The sequence below is a fragment of the Xenopus laevis genome, chromosome 3S (genome assembly GCF_017654675.1).
Source record: "Xenopus laevis strain J_2021 chromosome 3S, Xenopus_laevis_v10.1, whole genome shotgun sequence".
Classification (NCBI taxonomy): domain Eukaryota; kingdom Metazoa; phylum Chordata; class Amphibia; order Anura; family Pipidae; genus Xenopus; species Xenopus laevis.
In genome coordinates this window covers 43,643,868-43,670,678 of record NC_054376.1, presented here as the reverse complement: position 1 = coordinate 43,670,678, position 26,811 = coordinate 43,643,868, and the positions used below count along the sequence as shown (strand labels likewise).

Sequence of the window (26,811 nt, the reverse complement as noted above, 5' to 3'; positions counted from 1 at the left end):
TTTATTTTCATTGTGTCTTTATCCAAATGCATAGGAGTGCTGGTCCTTATATTTCTGCTTGTCTTACTATTCTGAAATCTCTTACCTGTTCCTTTCTTTATAAAAAAAATATCACCATCAGAAACGAGTGATCCTGTGTCAATCTGCTTATACTGTCACATACTGTATGGGACTGTACACAAGATTGTACTCTTTAGTGAGCAACAGAGCCCTGCCAGAACCAGTCTAAACTGATTCCCTTTTTTGGCCCCCGGGACTTTGTGCTGCAGACTAACAGAGAAAACCTGAAAACTGCAGAGTTTGATCCAAAGTACATGTCTTGAAAGAATTGATCATTTAAACTTCTACTGACAATACCTTGTTGTCATATCCAGTCAAATATCAAAATGATTATATGAATTGGTCTACTATTCTTATTATTACTTATATACTAATACATTTCAGTGTCTTCTGCTTTGCTGAATCTGGGACCATTATCTTAAGAACCCCAAAAAGTCTGGAGTTTTGTTTAAAATAAATGAATAGTTTCATTGATGTGAACTGTTTTAATTATTTTTTTTTAACTTTTGTACTTCAAAAAAACAACTGGCTTCCTGGCTTTCCATTCCAGTTATTTTTATTTTACACTAAATTATGCAAATTGTGGCAATTTTAAAATTACAGCATAAGGGAACCAATTCATCTCAATTTGTTTTAATACTGCAAGGTTTTCCACTGCTTCATTCTAAATGTGCTCAGTTGCAGCTAATGATACAGGTGCCTATTTATACTTTCAGCCAAATTCTGTTTACTAATAAGCTTGCAACTTGTGAGTGTAAAGCACGGAAGCTCTGCTTATCAGTCTTAACTTCAGGATTCTTCTGCGACTACTTTTATTTGGCCACCATGGGTGCACTGGAAAATACATGATTCATAGTGGTTGCAAAATAGCAAAGATAAACTAGACATAACTTGTTGCACACCCATTGCTTGTAATATAGGTCATAATCATTCATTTTAAAACAGTTATTTGGTTCTTGAAAAAAAACTTTATCATGACAGTATCTTAGTATCCACCTCTCACATTGCTTTATTACAATTTGAACTTCTAATTAAAGTCAACATCATGATGCTTGACAAAGCTCACGTGACATAACAAGTGGAGGATGGCTTCTCCCCCAGCCTGGGCTCCCTACTCCTAGTGGTTCCCTCTAGATCGGTATTACTGCTATTATGCTAAAGGTTCTTAATAATTGAGCTTTTGGAACTTGGTTTGTTATACACACATTTGGACAATTAGTTTGGGACTGTCTGTATTTCTTTTGTTAATCTTAGGCATCTGGATGCATGCAACTGTGTATCTGTTATCTTATAGGACTATAAATTAATGGCAGGGGGTCTCAGGGTTTCACATTATATGTTTCAAATGTTTTTTTAACCAAATTTATCATTTGAGTGCACATTCATGCAGGGTCTTGACTACAGTAATGCAGCTTTATTGTGGATTGTTAGTAATATATATTCAAGTGTTGTTTTTCTGCTATGCATCTCTTTACTCATTGTAGTAGTGATTTGTGTGCAGTGCATTGAACCATTTATTTAATATAAAAGTAAACCTCACTCCCAAAAGATAGTATGGAGACAGTAGAACAAAATGTTCATGTTATAAAGGGTAACTAATCTATTAACAGGATTTAATATTCCTTAATTACAATAACAAGAGGTGCTAGGGCAACTTTCATAAATCTTACCTTCAGTTCATGGCTGCTAAAGGGCCAAACCAGAAACCAGCATGCTGTGGCCAAGCTACACAATTAAAACACATGACACTGTGTTGGAGTAAACAACCACTGCTTTATTAAATAATAACCTTGTAAATGAAACCTTACACATTATGCCAGGTGCTGAGCAAGTCAGCAGGCACGAAGTTGGAGGCTGGAAAACAGGCCGTAGGCTACTGCCCCCCCTCCCGCAAATTAACTCACAAAATTGTATCCCAATTACCAATTGGCAGTGCAAATGATCCAAAAGCTGTTACACAAACTGAAGATAAAACATATTATCAATACTTATAACACCATACGTTGCAAACATCAGTTAAACAATATGTTAAAAATTGGTGGGTCGGAGGGAAGTTGCTTTCTCTAGGCTTCACCATGGTCAAGTGACCAATGGGATTGGGGCTTGTTGTTTTAAAAAGCCCCTGGGTTGTTCCCAGCAGCCATGTCCCACCCCCATAAACTGGGGGATGGGTGTTGGATGAGCTTTCTCAGATTTTTAAAATAACTCATATGGAGTTTATGTTAGATGGAAATTATAGTTCCAGGTTTGGGTTCTGATTTAAACTTTTGTTCCAATATTCTGTCAGCTTTCACTCCCTTAGACTACTTGCACTTCTACTTGCACTTCAGTACTCCAGTACTCCCAATATATATTTGAATATACATACATTGCATTACATATGAAGTTCGGATCACCCTGTGCTAGGATGTATTGTGCCTAAGGGAATAAAAACATACAAAATAATTAAGCAATTGTCTCATTAATTTATTTTTTATATGTACATATTGTAGATGAATCTCTACAACTTATGACAAAACTGCTAAGCTTGTAGTTTTCATATCACATTCCAGTTCTCAATGTATTTTACAATTATTGCTGGCAATGTTTTCTAACAGAGCATATATTTTTCCTTCTGTTTACAGAAACCTTTCTGGAAATCGACTCACATCCTTATCATGGCAACTCTTTCAAAATCTGGAGCTTGTAGATTTGTAAGTCTGCATTAATAATATTTACTGCTTCAAATATTTCTCTCCTTTTCGATTTTGTTAATTAATAAAAATGGGCATATTAACTGCTGAATGATTTTCTTTAGTAAGGGAAATTAGTTCTCGACATCTTAAATATAAATAATGTAGGCCAATGTCAATAATAGTGAAGCACTGGAGTAATTATGGTGCAAAGTGCTTGCTCTGTTTGTATGAAATGGAGAACATCCATAGAAATAGACATTATGGCTTTCAATTTACAAATATGAAATGATTACTTTGAACTAGAATTGCTCCATCAGAGATTTTCTATACTGTATATTCTCTATGACTTGTTTATGTTATTTATATGAATATATGCTTATAAGGTCTGATTTAATTAAAGCAGTTAATTAAAACATATGGGAGTTTCTACGTAAATATCCGGGTGAATACTGATATTTTCTTATAACCAAAACACTGAATGTTCTTTTAATAAAACATGCCTTAACATTTTGCAGAGACATAAAACATATAGTTTATTTTGTAAGCATAAAAATAGGCAATATAAGCTTAGATATACTCATCCATGTTGAAATCTGTGCAATGTTTGATACTTGCTGCTTCCTTTCTCAAGCTGATCTCCATGTAGTACTGAGACTACAATTCCTAGAAGCTTACTTAAGCCCTGTGGCATCTCATGTGGTCGGGATGACGCCGATACGCAGACGACTACGTCGGTGTGGTGACGCGGCGCAAAAGCACCGCTCAGTCACACCGGCGCAATTTCCCTCTCCATGAACGTTCCAACAGTGGCCACCATTTTAGTAATGGGCTCAATATGCATCATAGTATTCTTTCAATACACAGTAAATAGAAGAATGGCAAAAACATACATTGATCATAATGACATGATTTGGCTAATATTGGTATCCTTAAAGGAATAAAGCTAATTTGTACATCAAGAGACAAGTATCATGAACATCTTAAATGGGTGAAACTAATTGATAAACCGATGGAGATCAAAATCCTTGTTGAGCCCTAATGGGCTCAAGGTTTTTAACCTATGTATCCATTGGACTTCTATCCTTTTCAATAGGAGAACCCTATCAGCTCCCCTTCAGGGATGGGGAACATGTTGAATTACCCTAAATCTCAAATCCTCCGCTGTATGTCCCTTTTCTATGCAATGTTTAGAGACTGGCAATACATTGTTGCGAATATTGACCGTGGATCTATGTTGTGAAAATCTGTCCCTCACTTTTTGAATGGTTTCAGCCACATATACAAGATTACATATACACTACATAACTCGTATCACAGCTATAATGACCTCAAATTTTAAACTCCCTATTTGTTGTTAGGTGTTGTTAGGTGAAATTTGCTCCAGTTAGAACAAAGCGGCATTGTGCACACCCCCTGCATCTAAACATGTCTTCCTTTGGGGGCACCATAAAGGTGTATTGTCTAGGTGAATGTGCTATTTCTGCCTGTGTAACTTTTTTTTACCTATATTACATCCCTTTCTGAATGACATCATAGGCTTTTGTTCAAATTCTGAAATTTTAGGATAAGCATCCTTTAATAGATTCCAGTGTTTACATAAAATGTGTCGAAAGTTATTACTTTGTGAATGGTATTGTCCAACAAAAACCAAACGCTGCCTATTTTCGGTTTTATTTCTATTTGATGTTCTCTTCAAATTCTCTCTGGCTTTAGTTAAGCTGATATCCAAAGTTTCTTGCGGGTAACCTCTATCTAACAGTTTACCTCTCATTTTTGCTAGATTGTGTTCTAATTGGGCTGGCCCATTTGTAATATGATGTACCCTAGTGAATTGGCTAGTAGGTATGGATTTTTTCACTGATGCAGGATGAAAGCTCCTATATGATAGTAGCTGGTTACGATCTGTTGGCTTGGTGCATATTTTAGTTGCAAACCTGTCTTGTGCCGTATCACTGTAACATCCAAGAAAGCAATTTCTTGAAGACTAGCATTCATAGTGAATTTTATATCGTCATGGGCTTCATTTATTGCATCATGGAAGTCGTGCAAGGAAGCAAAGTTGACCCGCCATAGGAGGAACACGTCATCAATGTACCGCAACCAAGCCAAACAATGGCTGGCAAACAGTCCATCAGCATAGACGTGTCCCTCCTCAAACCAACTCATGAATGAGTTGGCGTATGCCTGGGACACATTGGATCCCATGGCCGTCCCCCGAAGTTGCAAGTAGAATTGTTCCAAAATTTGAAATAGTTTCTATGTAGAATAAAGTTTAAGATCTCTTTAGGGCTATAAAGGTTGCTTTGTTGCAACAAAATTTCCATGGCATATAAACCCTGGGTATGGGTATGGATATGTACAGGCTTGAGACATCAAGTGTAGCAATCCTAACCTGCCCATCAACCCCACCCAGCATTTTAAGTTTAGAGATAGAAAATTAGATGTGTCCCATACATAGTATCTTGTTGTTTGAATTAAAGGGCTAAGAATTGTATCTAGCATCTCAGCAGCTTTGTTGGTTAATGACCCAATTCTGGCTACTATTGGCCTGCTCAGTGGATTGATGGGATCTTTGTGAATCTTAGGTAGGACATATGAGGCGGATAATAGGATATTCCATCCACATATATGTCCTATTGGATTCAATGATAACACCCTGTTCATAGGCTTGTTTTAACAAATTCAACCTTAAATTCCTCAGTCGGATCCTTCTGCAGCCAATTTTCACTCAATCTCTTCTATATATTTTGCCGTATCCATGTCCACGATCTTGCTGCCTTTGTCAGAGGGCTTGATTGTGATATTGGACATGGCATGTAAATACAACCTTTTGTATATAGGTCTCAACCACCGGATGGGTAGTAGGTGGAACATACCGTCCTTTGGTTCTAAAACCAATATTATTTACATCAAATCCCTCTTTGTATATAGAGGCAGGAAAAGCCTCATGTCCACTAGAAAAATGAACCTTGAGTCTTAAAAAATCAATATAGGTCAACCTGTAACTGAAAATCATCTAGTTTTGCAGTGGGTCAGAAATGAAGTCCCCTGGACAACACTTGTAGCTGTGAGGTAGAAAGATCCACGGAAGAATGGTTGAAGACTATTTGTTGCGAGTCATTCGATGTGGTGGTTGTTTTCGACTTTGGGGTTGTACTTTGCTGCGTCCCTTCTCCTCGCCTTCTATAACTTCTCCTTGTTTTGGTCCCTGTGCACCTTCTTCCATGCCTAAAAAAAACAGGAGGAAATGGAGTTGTGTTGTCACCCGTTGTATTGATTTCAGATGTGCGGTCACGTGATCGATAAGAATCCCGTCTATGTTGTTCTCTAATTTGTGCTGATTAAGACCACTTATATACAGTACCAAGCTAATAATTCATCGCATCGTGGTTAAATTTCTGCTTCTTAGTGAGAGAAACATCTCCCTTGAAGCGTTCAAGGGTATGTTCCATTTTATCCTGTATTTTCTGATATTCTTCAATAGAGAGCGTGGTTTTTAGGGTGTTCTGCACAGTATCCAATTGAGTATTATCATTAGCAAGTTCCACCTATATACTGTATATATGTGTGTGTATGTACAGTATGTAATATAAATAAAACAGCAGCACCACCCTCAGATAGAATTAATTTAATATATATATATATATATATATATATATATATATATATATATATATATATATATATATATATATATATATATATATATATATTTATTTATTTTTATTATATCCAACATTTGTGATTAAAATATTGGACATTTTTGTTTTAAATAAAACACTTTGACAGTGGTGCAGAGGTTTAAGGATTGGCATGTGTTTGACTCAAATATTTTTTTGCACCTTTTCTAGGCTAGGCTAGGTGACATTGGTTAATCAGTGACACTGTTAGTAAACTCTCTGTACTGACAGGCTTTAGAAATAGCTGTAATATCAAACACTATATAAGGTGAGTTGTAGGCAAATGGTCACTGGAAATATTCTGATCAAGATCAAAGTGGACAGTGTAGCAGCAAAGCTAATAACTGACAACTAACACACCAGTACATACATGTATGTTTTGTACCCAGTGCAAAGCATGCTTCTGCTCAGCTTCTTTCCACATGAAGTAGGCCACAGACATGGAGATATTATTTTCATGTACGACAAACCATTGTCCATGGCAATCAACGGACCTACCACTAACCATTCAGGTAAAATAAAATAGTAAGAACAACAAATCAGAAAATGTTCTGGCAGAAATTGTATGAAAGTTATGTCTAACAAACAGTAGCGTCAATCAATCATTGATATCATCAGATACATCAAATACATCCAGAGATATTATCGTTAGCCATCAGATGGTCAGAAAATTGTACAAAACGTTATTTTTGTGTCTGTGGTCAGGTTTAGGCTGTTGATTACATCAGTACTGGGTCTTTCCCTATTTATGTGTAAGCAGACTCAAGCAAGAGAACTTTAGCATACAGACAGGGTTTGCTGATGGGGTATATGCTAATAATAAACTTATTTTAAAGAAGGGCAACTAAACTGCGATGGTTTAACTACTGGGGGGAGCAGCAGGTGCAATGGCACCTAGGCCCACTCCCCTCATTAGGGCCTGCTGGAGTCATCACAGAAAGACCCAAAAGTAAGATCATGCATTGTGTGCGTGTTCAGGATGGGGGCCCTGGTGTAGGTTTTTCCCTGGGCCTGTGGTCCTTGGTTATGCCACTGCTATCTGGATAAGGTTATGGCACAGTAATGTTACTGTGGTGAGCTCTAATTTCACAGTTTTAAAAATGTGCCCCTTACAGTCAGCTAAAGCTTGGTTGTAATGGAATTGATAAGAAAATACTCTCTCAAAAAGGATTTTTTTTATGGACAAATGGCCCTGGTGTGTGCCTTGCCCTATAGATGGGCTTATGGACTGCTATTGCTTTTATTAAGCAAAAGCTGGGAAGTCACCTAGGAAGTCAGCCCAAAGAATTTAGTGGCAACAAAAGTTGCAACCGTTAGTGCGCCGCTAAATTCATTGGTTTGACTACAATCACATCTCCAGTTGCAGGCTAGAGACCTACAAGCGAGCACCTACCATTAGTGATGGGCGCATTTGCGGCGTTTTGCTTCGCCGAAAAAATTTGCGAAATTCGCGAAATGGCGAAAAATTCACAAAATGACGCCGGCGTCTCGTTTTTGACACCGGCGCCCATTTTTTTGACGCCGGCGCCCGTTTTTGACGCCAGCGTACGTTTCTTCGAAAATTTGCGCGGGTGTTGTGCGAATTTATTCGCTGGCGACGAATTCGCCACGAATTCGCGCCTGGCGAATAAATTCGCCCATCACTACCTACCATCACAATAGATGACTGCTATACCTGTATGGGTAAGAGCACTCTATGGGGCAAATTCACTAATCTCCAGAAATTCGCCAGCGACGGCTTTGCTCACATTGCCACACTTCACCAGGCAAAAATTTGCCAGGACAACACTAATTCACTAAAATGTGAATTTGCGTCCGGGCTGGCGAGGATGGAGAAGTTTCGATTGCATTAATTTTGCAAGCAAAGCGAAGTTCCACTAGCATTGGCTAATTTACATATGGCGGGAAGTTTAATTTCAATGGACGTATATGTTGCAGCAAATACATTACACTACACAAGCCCGGAGAACCTTAATAAAAGAAAATAGAGTTGTTATAATGCCCTACACATGAGCCCAGTTTATAGTTTATATGCCATATGTAAGGAAATGTAGGGGGGAAGCTGGGTACCCTTAAAAAAATCTACAATCTTTTGCAGCCTATCACCCTGAAAAATTAAAGTCGCCAGCGTTTTTTGGAACTTTTCATTTTCATTTAAATTTTTTCATTTTTCACACTTTTGCACTTCGCCTGGTCTTTGGTGGTGAAGGCAAGTCTGGCTCAAGAGGTAACTTTCATTAAAATCGCATCTTAGTGAATTTGCGTAGTTACGTCCATTCGACAGAGCGATAATTCGCCTGGTGTTAGAGTGCGAAGTAGCGATACAGTCTATCTCCTTCGCAAGTGAATTTACGCCAACGCCCATCAGAAAATCCATTCTTAAAAAGTTAATAGAAGTCCCGAAATGACATCACGCTGGCGAATTTTCACCAGCGTTAGTCACTTTGTCCTTTAGTAAATTTGCCCCTAACTCCTTCTTACCTAGGAAGTCAGCAACTTTTATAGTGAAAGAGATAAACATATTAGTTAGGGTAAAGTAAGTGGCGTAAGAATGTCACTTATAAAATTCAGTTGTGTGCACTGCAGAAATGTGTTAATAAGTCATGCTTTTCTGTCTGTTAACACATGCAATAGTTGTGTCTAAGAGGTGCTACTTAAATTTACATTTCCTTGAAACATATGCACTGAACATTCCACAGTGTCTAATCCTGAAAACTATATCAGTTTTAAATTACCTATAAAAATTGAGTTGACAAGCTTAGCATAATATTGTAGATTTGTTTCCTGTCTGTGAAATATTCATTACATGTCTCCCTGCTCTAGGGACATGTATTGAAAAGACAAGCGCTCTAGCCATTCATTGCTTAGCCGTACAATGCAAACCCATCTGTCACTAAGCCAGTTAACTACCTGAAATTTTAGAGATCCCCCGAGAAGCATCTAATAACCTCTTTGAGATACAGTCATATGAAAAAGTCTAAATAATAATTTAGCCTAAATAATAATTTACTCCACTTTCAGCAAAAACGATACCAGTGGTATGTCTTTCATTTCCCAGGATCATCTGAGTACTGGGGTGTTTTCTGAACAAAGATTTTTAGTAAAGCAGCATTCAGTTGTATGAAATGAAATCAAATGTGAAAAACTGGCTGTGCAAAAATGTGGGTACCCTTGTAATTTTGCTAATTGAATGCATGTAACTGCTCAATACTGATTACTGGCAACACCAAATTGGTTGGATTAGCTCGTTAAGACTTGAACTTCATAGGCAGGTGCGTCCAATCATGAGAAAAGGTATTTAAAGTGGCCAATGAACTTTATGTCAGTGCTGAAATATTACTGTTTCCATAAGGCATGTTATATATTAAAATTAAGTAGTTGCTTTGAAAGCTCAGCCAATGATAAACAAAACTCCAAAGAATTAAGAGGGGTTCCTAAACTTTTTCATATGACTGTATGTAGGCCTCAATGACAGGAAAATAAGGGCTGTGAATACAGCACCCTGAATTATTGCTAAAGCATTGAACACTTATTTCAGAATATAATTATTATGTTAAATCATATATAATTATTATGTTAAATCAATTTCATTTTTCACAAGTAGACCCTTCAAGCTGATTTTTTTAGAAGGTGCACTATACATACAACAAACACGAAAATCCCAGAGTTTGTCCTAAAAATATAATTGAACTGAACCATTCAACTCAGTGCAAACACAAAAATTACCCCTGGATACATGCTTGCCTGTGAGGCTTTAATGAAATCCATTTACAAAAAAATACACCTAAACTGAAAGAAGGAGAAACAAGGCATCTACACATAAATAATAGGGTAATTTAGTGATACTGATTTACCGATATTTCCGAAAAAAAACAACTTCCTAAATTACATTTTCTCCAGCTGATTTACTGTTAGAAGGTCTCTTTTCCTGCTTATGCAACAGTCATTTGACAGGAAACCTGATGGATAGAACAGCATTTTATCATTTTAATTAAGTTTCTATACCAAAACAACAACCATTCCTTTTCTCCTATCAATATGACCTCTAAATTATGGAAAAAAGCTGGCAAGTTCTAATGCCTTTCCAAAGTAACATTAATTCCACATCAGAATACTTGGAACGATTAATCAGGACAGTGGCTCCTGGGGTCTACTTACAGTAATAAAAACTTTAGTGGTGATGACAGTGGAAAAACACCTGAGGAAGAAACATTAGTGCAGCAAACACATGAAAAGACAAGATAAGTCCCAGCAGTTCAAGGACTGACAAAGCCATTCTTAAGAAGTTAATAGAAGACTTCAAGGCCTAACGTGGGCGGCAGAGCAAAATGGCTGCCCCAAGCGACCTTGTGAAACTCACTTATGGCTAGAGAATCATCAGGGAATTATATACTCAAAATTCAGATCTTATTGTGAGCAATCTTATTGTGAGCAAGACTTTAAAAAAACATGTAAATGATCTGTGTTTTTATAATTGTCTTTGCAAATCAACACTTTTAATTAGTTATTACATAATTCACTTTGGAGAAAAAAACAGAAGCAAATAGAAATATTCTCAAATCCCCATTTATAATATCATTTGCAAACAATTATTTTTTTTAAAAAAAAACCCATCCAAATGCAAGTGAGGGTTATAAAATTTTGCTAATTTTTAAAGTTTAATGTGGGGCCCTCTGACCTCTAACTCCATGCATTCTTGCCAGTTTATTATATTAATTGGTTTATATATTATATTAATTAAAAATTAATTATAATGTATAATATACTTTACATTCATTCATGAAAAAAAACAAAATATTAATGTTCAACAAACCAGCAACGATAACAAAAAATTGTCATTAAAAAGGAAAGCACTGGAGCTATAAACACAGAAGCTGCTTGACAAGGGATCTGAATGACCAGCATCCAGTTTGCACTGGTTTATGTTTAAAGTTTGGTACAATCAGATGCAGTTGTGATTGGGTGAGAAGCAGTTTAAGGAAGGGGAAAGCTGGGCTGGGGGTGGAGAACTAGAGGGATATGATGTCAGAGGAAGAAACAGTTCACTTTCGTATCTTCTGAGCAGGTAGAAACATCCCACCTCCCCTCTTTTTGCATATTTTGTGTAATGTCAGGAGTTTCTTTTCTTTATGTTCTCATATTATCTATTAATAACCAAATGTGGATGTTTTCCTGCATGCACTGTTATATTGTGGTTTCAGTGCTGTTATACAGTATAAACGTGAGAGTCTGCACGGTATTATTCATGTTATAATACACAAAAGCCATGAATATCCTGTAAATGATATCCTTATAAACGGTGAGTTCTGATGTCATCAGTTATAAATGGCGAGTTCTGATGTCATTTCTGTCACATGACTCACTGAAACTTGTGTATTATAATAAATAAAGTACCCCCAGTTGCAAAATATGAGGATATTAGAAGTTACCTCTGAGTTTCATGACCTGTATAAAAACACTCGACCTACGGCCTCATGTTTTTATCCTTATATTTTACAAGAGGGGGTACTTTATTCACTATATATGAATGTCACATGCTTGATCCAGGGGATGTTTCTGATGGCCACTGGGTCAGGAAGGAATTGTTTTCCTCTTGAGGCATAATTGGCACTGGATGGGTTTTTCACCTTCCTCTGGATCAAAACAGTGGATATATGATAATGGATTTTAAGTTTTATTTGTCACAGCAGTGGTAGCACCTTGCAAGAGTACTGCACTGGCAAATTTAGAAGAAGGAGAAAGCAGGTTCTCTCCTGTGACTGCACAGTGAGTTGATTGATAAAGACACTACTACTGCTTGTGCTAGGTGACAGTCTGCTTGGATTTCCTATCATCGAGACACTGCAGATTCAGGGCTTACAGCAGGGCCACTGAACTTCTCTCATGGGGGTATATTTATCAAAGAGTGAAGTTAATAGTGAAGTTCCGCCACTAGAGTTAAATTTCGGCACTCTCCATTCATTTCTAAGGGATTTTTATAGGCGTATTTATCAAAGGGTGAACTTTCACTTTCACCCATTGATAAATACGCCTTTCAAAATCCCATATAAATGAATTGAGAGCTGCGGAATTTCACTCTAGTGGCGGAACTTTACTCTTAGATAAATTTACCCCTAAGTGGGAGATTCAGCTACTGCTGGTAGCAGCTTTGGGGGCCATTCTCTCTGTAGTGCTGATCCAAGTGGGGAACGGCAGAGAATAGTAAAGATCTATTATGGAATACTGGCTATGAATATTGCCTCGGGTTAAGCTGGCAAGGTTCTATTTATTTGTTAAAATGTGAATAAATGCTGTGGCCATTTTACTTAATTTCCAGCTCCTGGTGTTTCATTAAGGTGTATAATAATGGGGTTCGGTGGGATGGCTGAAGTCAATGAAGAGTCAATTGAGGAGTCCCCTTGTCAATGATTTACATAAACCCATTATTGGTTAATAACATTAATAAGTGTCCCCTGAAAAAAGGTACGTTATGATTATGCTTAACTATTTATTTGAGTCACATTAAAACAGATTTACCTATTATTACCTAGTATGCAATGTTGATCTTAGCCTCTAGTTAAAAAAAACATATGCTTCTAAGTATAAAATGATGCCAACAGAATTACAGTTTCTGTTATGTATATGTAATTAACAAAACAAAGCAAGAATGAAGCAATAACTTTATCTGAAATATGCCTTATCTACTTATTTCATTTCCCTTATGGCTCTTCCCTTGTTTTAGATTTTGCACCTGTACTAGCGTTGTGTCTAATTCTCTAGGTAATATGTTCAACAGCAAAACATATGCATAAAACACCCATACAGTAAGCACAAAACCATTAAGAATTTCTTATTTTGGAATGAAAAATGCTGAAATTGTCTTCAGCGATGTCAGTTAATCTACAATAACTTTGGTCACAGACTAAAACACACTCATTAAGCATATGCAGCAAACTAACTTAAAGGGATACTGTCTTAGGAAAACGTGTTGGTTTCAAAACGCATCAGCTAATAGTGCTGCTCCAGCAGAATTCCATTTTTCAAAAGAGCAAACAGATTTTGTTATATTCAATTTTGAAATATGACATGGGGCTAGACATATTGTCAATTTCCCAGCTGCCTCCAGTCATGTGACTTGTGCTCTGATAAACTTCAATCACTCTTTACTGCTGTACTGCAAGTTGGAGTGATATCACCCCCCCCCCCAGCAGCCTAACAACAGAACAATGGGAAGGTAACGAGATAGCAGCTCCCTAACGCAATATAACAGCTCCCTGGAAGATCTAAGAACAGCACTAAATAGTAAAAGCAATGTCCCACTGAAAATGATTCAGTTACATTAAGTAGGAGAAATAACAGCCTGCAGTAATTCCAGTCCTAAAGTGCAGGCACAAGTCACGTGACTGGGGCAACTGGGAAACTGACAAAATATCAGATTTCAAAATTTAATATAAAAATTCTGCACTTTTGAGAAATGGATTTCAGTGCATAATTCTGCTTGAGCAGCACTATTAACTGATGTGTTTTGGAAAAAACATGTTTTTCCATGACAGTATCCCTTTAAGTATGTTTGATTAAGGATGGGAAAACAAGAAAACATTTATACATTAAAAGACCACAACAATATGCTATCATTAGTGAAATGGTTAATTTGGGGATCCAACAATATATTGCTGTACCAACCCCAACCCCACCCCCAGGGGCTCTTTTCATTTAACACATTGCCATCATGTTATATTTACAGTCAACCTTCACACTATGTTTTTTCTGTACTGTTAATTTTCAGTTTTCTCTTTAGGATAACAAGAGAGATTGATGTGAAGGTGCACAAGGGAGGTATAATGGAGATGGGAATTAGGCTATTTAAATTAGGTGTCATGATATTAAAGATCTTTTTTCTAAAGAGAAGGCCATGTGCCTTTTTGAAGAGAGATCCAGACAATGCATCACATGTCGTACTACTGTGTCAGGACTTTCATCTCATTAGAATGGGGCATATTATTTTCTTGGAGCTTCTAAAAATAGCCCTACACATTTCATAATATTGGGACAATATTCTATGGAATTAAGCTACTGCATTTTATGTTTTTATTTATTTATTTAAATATCGGACTCACATGGGGCAGACCAATCGAAATTTAAAAAAGACCCATCGAAATTTATGAAAAAAACACAGTGTTTTTTTTTGGGGCGAACTGGTCCATTTTCGATTGAAATCGAATTGTACTAATCGAAGTAACGCATTCAATCGAATTGGATTCAAAGTTTTTCCAAAATAGACACCAAATGGACACCAAATAGGTTCTAGGAAGTGCCTCATAGGCTAAAACAGCAATTCGGCAGGTTTTATATGGCGAATGGTCGAAGTCGAATTTTTAAATTTCTAATTTTTTTTCAAATTCAAATCGAATTTGGACTATTCCCTGGTCGAAGTACACAAAAATTAGCTCGAAATTCGAATTTTTTTAATTCGAATTTTCACTATGACCTTTGATAAATCTGCCCTATAGTGTAGTATGCTAAGTGCAATTTTGTATGCAAATTGCCATGTTTTTACCAATAATGTGTCATCTTCTCCATAAATCCAGTATAACTGCAGCCACACTCAAAGTTGCATCCAAATGAATGCAATTGTGTTTGTGCAGTTGGCATTCACATCTGAGTCACTGGGTATCTAGTAGGGATGTAGCGAACTGTTCTGCGGCGAACTTGTTCGCGCGAACATCGGCTGTTCGCGTCCGCCGCAAGTTCGCGAACGTCGCGCGACGTTCGCCAATAGGCGTTCGCGTCAAAATCGTTCGACCATTCGACCATTCGATCGCTAAAATCAAATGATTTTCGTTCGATTCGAACGAAAATCATTCGATCGAACGATTAAAAATCCTTCGATCGTTCGAATCGAACGATTTTCGGATGTTCGAAGTTCGCGAACTGTTCGCGAACTGTTCGCATTTTTTGCCGGTGTTCGCGAACGGCGTTCGCGAACACATACTCGGCGGTTCACTACATCCCTAGTATCTAGTGCACCTATGGACACATTATTAGCACTTACGTTAAATGTTGCCTTTTATTAAACCACAGACTGACGTGCAGTAAATTCAACATTTTAGGGGACAAACATTTTTTTCATCAAGAATGGTTCAACCTGCTATGGGAACCCTGGAGCTGCTACAAGGTACACTGGTCACTGGCATTTCCAGGTTTCATGAATATTAATAGGTGCACTTGGGCAACATTCTTCAGAACTGGTAGTATAGACACATTGATGGCCACATGGAATGTAGGGGCATGTTGCTACACAAGTAATTTAATGAACTGCATCCATATGGACTCTGTGGAGTCTATTTAAGAGCACTTTTTTGTGTATACAAAAATATGAGCAAAGACACCACAATAAAATCCACAATTCCAGCTTTAAAGTCATACTTTCTACAAGACTTAAATCTCCTAAAAGTGTGTTGTATTTAACGGAATACACAGTGTTATGGTTTGAGATCCTGTATCCTAGGTTGAGTTAATATTTATTTTCCCTTTCAGATATGCTACATTTATCCTAATTTCATACTCTGTTACTATAAACCAAGACCTGGTGTTCTCCATGTGTTTTCGCTAAGGCTGAGAAACATTCATAGGTGTTGTGTAAGGGTGTATTAGATACAAAAGCATAACTAACTCTGTACTGACTGCAGGGCCCAAACAGGGGAGCACAGGAGGTAAAGTCGTCCCAGGCCAGTCTTAATTTGAGTACAAAGGGGGGGGGGGTTTGTAGACCGCTGAAAGGAAGAAACTGAAAGTATCTAAAGCCTATGAGGGAGCCAAAGCCGACACCACCAAGGAAAGGAAACAAAGCCACCAAAAGGAAATTTATCTGAAGCTGCCAAAGGGAACCCAAAGCCAAATGGATGCACCAAAGAAGGTGATGCTGCTGAGGAGGAAAAAGACCACCTGGCAAATTTAAGGTTAAGTTCCACCAATGGTCTTTTTTCACCAAATGACTTGTAGGGGGGCCCAACCACCAATGATTTTTTTAGCTCTAGGGGTTGGGGGCTGGCCACCAATGATTTTTTTTATCTCTGGGGTGGAGCCTGTGGTGGGGTGCTTGAGGGTCTGGGGCAGAACTTGCATTGGGGGGCCCAGAAACTTTTGTTGTACTTGGCCCCATGATTTCTGATGGTGGCACTGTCTTACTGTACATGCAATGTAGAAATCTGTACTTGTTATATAGCCCATTTAGCAAGAGCAAGACATCTCTGTTTCAAAAGTGATGGTTGAGAATCTGCAAGAGAAGTTTCTGTTTTTTCTGTGTCTGCTCTAGTTGTTATCTACAGTACATAGGCAGTACATAGACAGAAGTCTGAGTGTTAAAAAAATAAAAGCAGCATCTCTCTTTTACAATACCTTGTTAAGTGGATCAAAAGCTCCCTATCCCTGCTACATAAGAAAAGCTCTTCCATAAATGTATATATGTGTATTTATTAACCACAATATTGACTTTGACTCTTAAAACTCGCACTGCAATAAAAGACACTGCCTAGGGGGTCCACATGTTCTTATGCATATAGTTACTAAATTGGTAAAATTATGTTGATTATGATAACATATTTAATACTAACCCAATAAAATGGTAGACACCGTGCTGCCTTTGTTCTGCAATTCTGTATTGATGTGAGGTGGCTGAGTGCAGGTATATCTTTCTAACAGAAAAAGCACTCCCGTGTACAATTTTGCTCAAGCATCAGTAGATGAGACTATACATACGCAGTATATACAGTATAACAGAGTATATATGCACAGTATACATAAATGTAACTCAATTTTAAACTATAGTCTGCATTATCCATTGAAATAAATAATTAGCTATGGAACAAGTGGATATTCTGATTAAGAAGAATGAGCCAGTAACCGCTGACAAAGAACCAAACCAGATTTATTCTTTAATAACATTCCCAAGCATAGGAGTCAGCTTACACAAAATATAATTTCAAAGCATTAATCTTTTTTTTTTCTCGTTTTCATTAATTGCATATGCTTCCCTAGGATTTTATACACAATAGACAAACACATACCAACTGGTGTTTGGTTCCTTTTGAGTAGATTTTGTCACATGCCACTATGCAAACATATTGTTCAGTAGAACCATTACAGTTATTTTTTATAGAACATAACATACATAACCTCATTCTTTTCAACTGTAACAAAAAAAAATACAGATTTCTAACTGATTCTCCTCATTTCCCTGGGGCTGCCTCCATATGCTATGGAAGACAAGCACATTTTATTGTACAAGACTTTTGAATAATAATATAAACAGGAGTACAAATGCGATTCTGCATTTACTTGTCAGCCTCCTGTATCTCTTATGCAGCTGATTCCCCATCATCCTTGTTCTATTTTTGCTGGTTGGTTACAGCCCTTTTTCCAGCTCAGTGCCAACAGGTTGCAGAGTTCATTCTGGATGGAGTCATCAAATGTCTTATTGCATTTTCGCCAGAAGAAATATGAAAGTCGGTCATCAGTTTCTGAATTGTGTTGAAACAATAAGTGATAACATGTATTTGTGCTCTGAGTTAGCATTTGTTTTTAAAGTGAATGCTCAACCATAATTCACAATGTGTTGCTCTATGCTAGCCAAGTTTGTTTAGTCCCTCTTCTCGGTGCCATGTAGGTCTACAAAATCGAATCTAATTTAAGGGTTAAACTGTGGATATTCTCTAGCGATGTTTGGAATCAATAGAAATATCCCTCATAAAAAGATTATTCACCTTCCAAACACTTTTTCAGTTGAGTTGTGTTCAGATTGTTCACATTAAACAAAATATTTTTCCAATTACTTTTTTACCATTTTCCAAAATTTAAGTTTTAAATGTAATGTTCCTGCCTCTAGTGTCTCAGTCTGACAGCTCAGTGATCCAGGAGCATCTGAACTGTTACAATATTCTACATTTAGTTGATACAATTAGTTGATACATTTCTCAGCAGTATCTGTGGAATATCAGCAACTATTATATCAATTCTAACAGCTGCTTTTTAATGAAACTCATGGATTCTGCTGAGCAGGGACAAAGATAAATGTATCAACTAAATGCATCAATTTAGAACAGTTAAGGGCAAAGACACACTGCGATTCTGGGAGATGTCGACTGGCGAAATGAAATAAATGAAAATCGCCGGCGGATGGCACTTGGAGTACTTAGTTTTCCGAAGTCGCCCGAAGTTTTCTCGTGAGGCAACTCCTGGCGACTTCGGAAAACGAAACGCGCCGAGTGGCTTCCCACCGGAATCGCAGTGTGTGTCTCTGCCCTAAAGAGTTGTCGACCCCCCCTTCCCCGAGCTGCTTTAGGTGAAAAATTATACTTTACACTTCAGTATTAGAAAAATGGTCACAAATAGAAAGTAATTGAAAAAAGTCTTTATTTCTGGTGAACAATCTGAAACCAGCTGAACTGAAAAAGTGTTTGAAGTTGAACAACCCTTTTAATGATGTTTGGAATCAAAAGAAACATCCCTGTTGCCAGCTTTTTGTTAACTGTTGTGGGAAAGCATGTTTTTTGTTTTCAAACCAATCATTTAATATCATTTAATAGTGCTGCTCCAGCAGACTTCTGCATTGAAATCCATTTTTTAAAAGAGCTAACAGATTTTTTTTATACTTAACTTTGAAATTTGGCATAGGGACAGTTTTTAGTTTCAGTTTCAGGGGCACATTTACTTAGGGTCGAATATCGAGAGTTAATTAACCCTCGATATTCAACCGTCGAAGTAAAATCCTTCGACTTCGAATATCGAAGTTGAAGGATTTACCACATTTCCTTCGTTCGTACGATCGAAGGAAAAAACGTTCGAACGATTCGAAGAATTTTAATACATCGATCGAACGATTTTCCTTCGATCAAAAAAAGCTAGGAAAGTCTATGGGGACCTTCCCCATAGGCTAATATTGATGCTCGGTAGGTTTTAGGTGGCGAAGTAGGTGGTCGAAGTTTATATTTTAAAGAGACAGTACTTCGACTATCGAATGGTCGAATAGTCGAACGATTTTTAGTTTGAATCGTTTGATTCGAAGTCGAAGTCGTAGTCGAAGGTCGAAGTAGCCAAAAAAATACTTCGAAATTCAAAGTATTTTTTATTCTATTCCTTCACTCTAGCTATGTAAATGTGCCCCTCAGTGTCAGTTTCCCAGATGCCCTCACGTCATGTGACCTGTGCTCTGATAAACTTCTGTCACTCTTTACTGCTACTCTGCAAGTTGGAGTGATAACACCCTCCTCTTTTCCCTCTACAGCAGCCTTTGAACAATGGGTAGTTAATCAGAGAGAAGCTACCTGACACCTCTGCTGAAGGATTTGTTTGCATTGCTAAACCCACCTAGTGGTAGACATGAGAATAGCACTCTAGCAAGAAAGACCCTGCTTTTCTCTCGTTGTCCACTAGGGAGCAAAACCAAGGTCATGGTAAAATACAATGGGAAGGAGAAAAACAATAGCTGTCTCAGGAATTGCATTCTGAGGTGCTGGCTCCTTCTCAAATCTCAGAATCAGGCACAATGCACTCAGATGACTGCCTTCACACCAATATTATAGCTAACAAAAAATACATTTGGTGGTTCAAGAATAACATTTTTTAAATGGTAGAGGGAATTATTTGCAATGTTAACAGTGTCATTTAGAAATCAAAAGCAAACCATAAAAATCAAGACAGAATCCCTTTAACAAATGAGATTCTCCTATAGCGTTAACAAAACAGAATCACACATGCTATAAATACCTGCAGCTCACACATATATTTCAACCATTGACGTACTTCTCAATGTGGTCCGGATCTCGCTCACAGAGTGTTTTAGGCTGGGCTTATGCTGGCACTGCATAAGTACAGTACTGAACAGCTCTTGTTAATATTACAAAAAATATCATTTGCAAAGTGGATTTCCCCTCTAGATATTGCCTATTGTATAGACTGTTGTGGTTTCAAGGTAAATGATATATAAATAAACAAAAAGAAATATTCTATTAAACTAATATATTGCTTAAGATTTTTGTGGGGTAAAAATAAAGGCATGAATTATGGTTCCAAATTAATCCGGTGTTTCACTTTGTGATCATTTTTATTTATCTCTTCAGCAATTCATTTGTATTTCAGTATAACATTGTTGCATTTCATATGACTTCAGATTCCATACAACACACATACTGTATATTGTTGGTACTGTCTTATAATTTTATGAGCCATTATTATCATTATTTATCAATAAGGGCACAGGCCAGTGCAGTAGTACCTGCTTTACACATCTTTCATGTACCTACACATGTACCTACAACACTTAACCATGTCTCGCAGTATTTTGCATGCTCTTGCCATACACATACTGTACATACTTTCAATCTCCATGCAACATGAGCTACAACGTAATTATCAGTAAGTACAACAAATATTATATAGAGGCAGAACTGTGCAGGGATTAAGCCATGCAGACACTAGCAATAAACTATTTCCAGTAAAACTAAGACTATCTGTTTATACCAGTTAAGGTACCATTACGGAAACCTCTTCCACACTCAAAGTATTTACATTAAGGTTGAGAAGAGTTTTCTTCCCAGCCATCCACAGAGGCATTGGTAATCATCATATATAGTATTAAGCAAGAAAAGCAATGCTGTCTGCTATCTGTCTACAAATGACCTACAACTGCATTATGTGAATCTAAAAATTGCATGTGCAAGTTGACTGTGTTGTCTCTAGGAGTACCAAATGTTTTCTAGTATGATATAACCAATTTTCAATTTTATACAACTTCAGCAACCTATAGTAAGAGGGTTACACTACTTGTTTGAAAGGCTAGGATATGCAGAAAGTTCCTTTATAACACATCTCAAAGGTATTTAATGGAACACTAACACCAAAAAAAGTGACCTCCAGTAGTAAAACTGGTGTGTTTGCTAAAGAAGCACAATAACAGTTTTATATAAACAAGCTGCTGTGCAGCCATGGGGGCAGCCATTCAAGCACAGGCTACATAGTAGATAACAGATACGTTCTGAAAAATCCCATTGTATCCTACAGAGCTTATCTGTTATCTGCTGTGTATCCTGTGCCTTTTCTCCTTTTTCAGATTTGTATGTCTGCCCCCATTATAAATTATAGTAGTATTTCTGAAGCAAGCACACTAAGGGGCTTATTTATCAAAGTCCGAATTTATCTCAATATTCTAATATCTGCTACAAACTTTCGATCAAATCCGATTGGGTGCTTATTTATTACTATATTTTCCCAAAAACTTGAAACAAATTATGAGATTTTCACAAATTTTTCAGACTTTTTTATCCAATTTTTATGAATTTTACGTTTTTTTCGTAATTTTCACCCGAAAAAACTTTGAGGTATTGCCCAAAACCCAGCGCACATCAAAAAATCATTGGGACTTCTCCCGTGGACCTCGACAGGTCTGAGATGCCAGGTTTTCCATCCTCTGGGTTTAATGAATTCTGAAAAATTCAATCGGTTTTTACTAAATAACTCCCTAATTGTACCAGTGCATGCCAAAAGTACATTATATTTTCATTTGGAAACCTTTAAAACCAGTTGATCATACAGAAACTTTTACAGATTGTCTTCTAAATACTGCAATATATAATCTTACATGTTCCTTCTTATGGCTCATCTATATCCTTTGCCCATACTGAATGGTTTGCCTCAAGCACTATTCCAGTTGTTAAAGATGAATTTTCTCAAAGAAACACATCACTTCCCATAAACAAAACCCAAAATAGGAGTGTGGTACACGGCATAAATAAATAATCAAACTAATGTATAAATAATCTATAGTATACAAAATGCAGCAGGTTTGTGGTGTTAAATGGATCCAGTAAAAGGCAGAAGATAATTTGTGCTTAACCCTCCCATGTGTCTTTCGATTAAGACAAGTTACATCATTGCGACTAATGCAGGTTGTTAGTAAATTTAGCTCTTAAGCACACGGGTCGTCCATTATTCATGCAGTCTTCATTAATTAGCAACAGAAATGTAAGACAGCATTATATCCGCTTTATTGGGGACTGTCATTCATTTCAGAGTTAAAGCACTTGATCTGAGATTTATATATTGTGTAGCTTAGGTCTGTCCTGACAAGCAGGCAGAGTTTGAAAAACTATGTCAGTCAGTCTTTCTACATACCATGGTTTCACATACTATCAACTGCAGGTATAGGATCTGTTATCTGGAAACTTGTTATTCAGAAAGCCCTCAATTATGAAAAGGCCATCTCCCATAGACTCCATTTTATCAAAATGTTTTTTTTTTATCTGTAATTATAAAACAGTACCATGTACATGATCCAAACTAAGATATAATTAATCATTATCGGAAAGCAAACCCCAGCCTATTGGGTTTATTTAATGTTTACGTGATTTTTTAGTAGGTATGAAACATCCATTAACCAGAAAACTCCATGTCCCAAGCTTCCCGGATAAAAGGTTCCATACCTTTGCATTGAGTGGAGTCAAAGAATTAGAAAAATAATTTAAAAAGGACTTATTTTACTAATACAAGTATGGGACCTGTTATTCGGAATGCTGAGGACCTGGTGTTTTTCGGAAAACTGATTTTCGAGTTTTGTGTACAGAAGAGTAGGCAGGACTGACACAGTAATACATTTTTTGTATTCCTACATTTTCTGCATTCTTCATGATTTATTGATTGCACAAGTTAATGAACATGGTTTTTTGAAACTAAAAATAAGGAAAATAAAGCTTAGCTCACTCCTGAGATCACTGCTCCATGACTTCTGGAAATTTAATACATCTCAACTAGTGATGGGCGAATAAATTCGGCAGGCGCAAATTTGCGTAAAATTTTTGCGTTTCACTGTTGAATAAATCTGCGAAACTGCCGTAAAAATTTGGCAGCGAAAAATCCAATGTGTCAAAAGATTTTGGGTGCGTGCCAGAATAGTAACACGCATAAACATTGTCGCGCGTCAAAGTTATTTGGACGCCCATTGACTTTAATGCATTTGGCCAAAATAGGCGTGCATATAACAACTGTCGCTGGCGTCAAAATTGACGCATATCAAAATAATTCTGACGGCCATCGACTTCAATGAATTTCACAAATTTTTCGCCATTTTGCGAATTTCGTGGGACAAATTTGCCCATCACTAATCTCAACTGTCAAAATGTAGTAAATGTTTGACTATTGCAAATGTAACGGCATTCTATTTCATATATTGGAGTTTCATTTAGCTATTGCTTTACATTAGGTGATACAGTATTATTTATGTATATGTCCCATCATCACTTATCATATGAAGGTTAGTCCTGGGTTAATGTATGTTAAAATTTATACTGTATTTTTTTTATATAAAAACAATAAAATCAGTGATTTTTTTCTCTCTTAGTCTGAGCTTTTTGCCCATTTTAGCTCACTAAAAATGTAGGTCTACCAACAAAATTTAGAATTTAACGAAACAAACTGGGGACTAGCGATGGGCGAATTTCTCCCGTTTCGCTTTGCCAAAAAATTCACAAATTTCCCGCAAAATTCACAAAATGGCAAATAAAATTGAGAAAAAACGTGAAATCTGAAAGTTCACGAAAAAGTTGTGAAATTTGGACGTTTTCACGAAAAAATCTTGAAATTTGAAGGATTTAACAAAAAATCTTGAAATTTGAAGGTTTTCACTAAGAAATCGTTAGAATCTGACATTTTCACGATAAAAAAATTGAAAATTGACGCCGGCATATTTTCACTGGTGAATTTTCGCGGGAGATTCGCAAATTTATTCACCTGCAGCCAAACACGAAAATTTGCCGCAAATTCGTGTCAGGCGATTTTTTTCGCCCATAACAACTGGGGACATAGAATAATTAGTACCCAGCATTTAAAGAGGAATTGCTTTCAGGACATTACTATTTGGATGCCTAGAAATTCTTAATTAGAACCTTACTATCCAGTGCTTGCTGCCTGCACTGGCCCTAGCTAGAACGTCCACTTTGTATGATGTTGACCTGTGAGTTCAATTTATGAAACATCACAGTGGAAAATCCAGAGGGATTACCAGTAATTTGATTCGATTTTTTTTTTGTTAATCGGATTTTAATACATTTTTACATTTATCAAAGTCAATAAAGGAGTACATTTATCAGGATGTATTCCACTGGTTTGAGCACTTGAATACATTCAGTTTGTATGGGGTATTAGTGCACAGTGTGGCAATCTGAATCCTTAATAGGGATGTCGCGGACTGTTCGCCGGCGAACTTGTTCGCGCGAACATCGACTGTTCGCGCTCGCCGAATGTTCGCGAACGTCGTGCGACGTTCACCATTTTGGGTTCGCCTTAGCTGGCGCTTTTTTTTGCCCTCTCACCCCAGACCAGCAGATACATGGCAGCCAATCAGGAAGCTCTCCCTCCTGGACCACCCCCACACCCCCTGGACCACTCCCCTTCCATATATAAACTGAAGCCCTGCAGCGTTTTTTCATTCTGCCTGTGTGTGCTTGGAAGAGCTAGTGTAGGGAGAGAGCTGTTAGTGATTTGAGGGACAGTTGATAGTAAGTTTGCTGGCTAGTAATCTACTTGATACTGCTCTGTATTGGAGGGACAGAACTCTGCAGGGATTTGGGGGACATTTTAGGTTAGGTAGCTTTGCTGGCTAGTAATCTACCTTCTACTGCAGTGCTCTGTATGTAGCTGCTGTGGGCACTGATCTCTTCTGATCTCATCTGCTGACTGCTGTAATAACCCAATAGTCCTTGTAAGGACTGCTTTTATTTTCTTTTTTGTTTTTTTACTTTGCTACTATAAGAGCCCAGTGCTATTAGTCTAGCTGTGTTGGGGAGTGGGACTGGTGTGCTACTGTGCTGCTCCTAGTAGTTCAGCAGCACCAACCCGAGTAATTTTTTTTTTAATATACATATATATATTTTTTTATTTTACTTATCTTACTGTTCTTTAACGTGTCCAGTGCTGTTTGCTGTTCTTCATAGTAGTGCACCAATAGTAGTGCACTTGCAGGCATTATTTGCCCAGTGTGTTCTTCAAACAACTGCCATCTAGCTGTGTGAGCTTTTTCACATTCTGTCTAAATATCAATAATAATACCGTCTCCAGAAACACCACCCGAGTGACGTTTTTCAAGCAGCAATAATATATTCCGTATCCACTGCTGTAGTAGTGTATACGTTGACCTTGTAGGCATTGTTTGCCCAGTGTGTTCTTCAAACAACTGCCATCTAGCTGTGTGAGCTTTTTCACATTCTGTCTAAATATCAATAATAATACCGTCTCCAGAAACACCACCCGAGTGACGTTTTTCAAGCAGCAATAATATATTCGTATCCACTGCTGTAGTAGTGTATACGTTGACCTTGTAGGCATTGTTTGCCCAGTGTGTTCTTCAAACAACTGCCATCTAGCTGTGTGAGCTTTTTCACATTCTGTCTAAATATCAATAATAATACCGTCTCCAGAAACACCACCCGAGTGACGTTTTTCAAGCAGCAATAATATATTCCGTATCCACTGCTGTAGTAGTGTATACGTTGACCTTGTAGGCATTGTTTGCCCAGTGTGTTCTTCAAACAACTGCCATCTAGCTGTGTGAGCTTTTTCACATTCTGTCTAAATATCAATAATAATACCGTCTCCAGAAACACCACCTGAGTGATGTTTTTCAAGCAGCAATAATATATTCCGTATCCACTGCTGTAGTGTATACGTTGACCTTGCAGGCATTGTTTCAATTTGTTTGCCCAGTGTGTTCTTCATTTTCAAACAACTGCCACCGAGCTGTGTGAGCTTGTTCACATTCTGTCTAAATATCAATAATAATACCGTCTCCAGAACCACCACCTGAGTGACGTTTTTCAAGCAGCAATAATATATTCCGTATCCACTGCTGTAGTAGTGTATACGTTGACCTTGCAGGCATTGTTTCAATTTGTTTGCCCAGTGTGTTCTTCATTTTCAAACAACTGCCATCTAGCTGTGTGAGCTTTTTCACAATCTGTCTAAATATCAATAATAATACCGTCTCCAGAAACACCACCTGAGTTGTTGTTGTTGTTTTAAAAATAATGCCAGGCAAAGGCAGGCCGCCACGCAGAGGCACTAGGGGCCGTGCTGCTATGCTATCCTGTGGCCCTAGGAAATTGCCCAGTTTTAAAAAGGCAATGACCCTGAACTCCCAAAATGCTGAAGAGGTAGTTGACTGGCTTACACAGCACACCCCATCCTCTACCGTTTCTAACTTTACCACAACATCCTCATCCTCCACTGCTATGGGCACCCCACGTAACACTTCCTCCACCACCGGCACCCCTTCTTCACTGGAGTCAGAGGAGTTATTTTCACATGAGTTTCTTGAACTGAGTGATGCGCAACCATTATTGGCAGAAGAAGATGAAGGAGATGAGGACGTTATA

General features: G+C 37.5%; 1 protein-coding gene across 4 annotated transcripts in view; it reads left to right on the top strand.

Moving 5' to 3' along the window:
- LOC108712840 (NT-3 growth factor receptor) overlaps positions 1-26,811 on the top strand; it is a 399,826-nt gene that overhangs the window by 160,060 nt on the left and 212,955 nt on the right. For all 4 annotated transcript variants that reach the window (XM_041588223.1, XM_041588224.1, XM_041588222.1 and 1 more), the window contains exon 4: positions 2,685-2,753. In XM_041588223.1, coding sequence (XP_041444157.1) covers positions 2,685-2,753 — 69 coding nt within the window. The remainder of the gene's footprint in view (positions 1-2,684; positions 2,754-26,811) is intronic.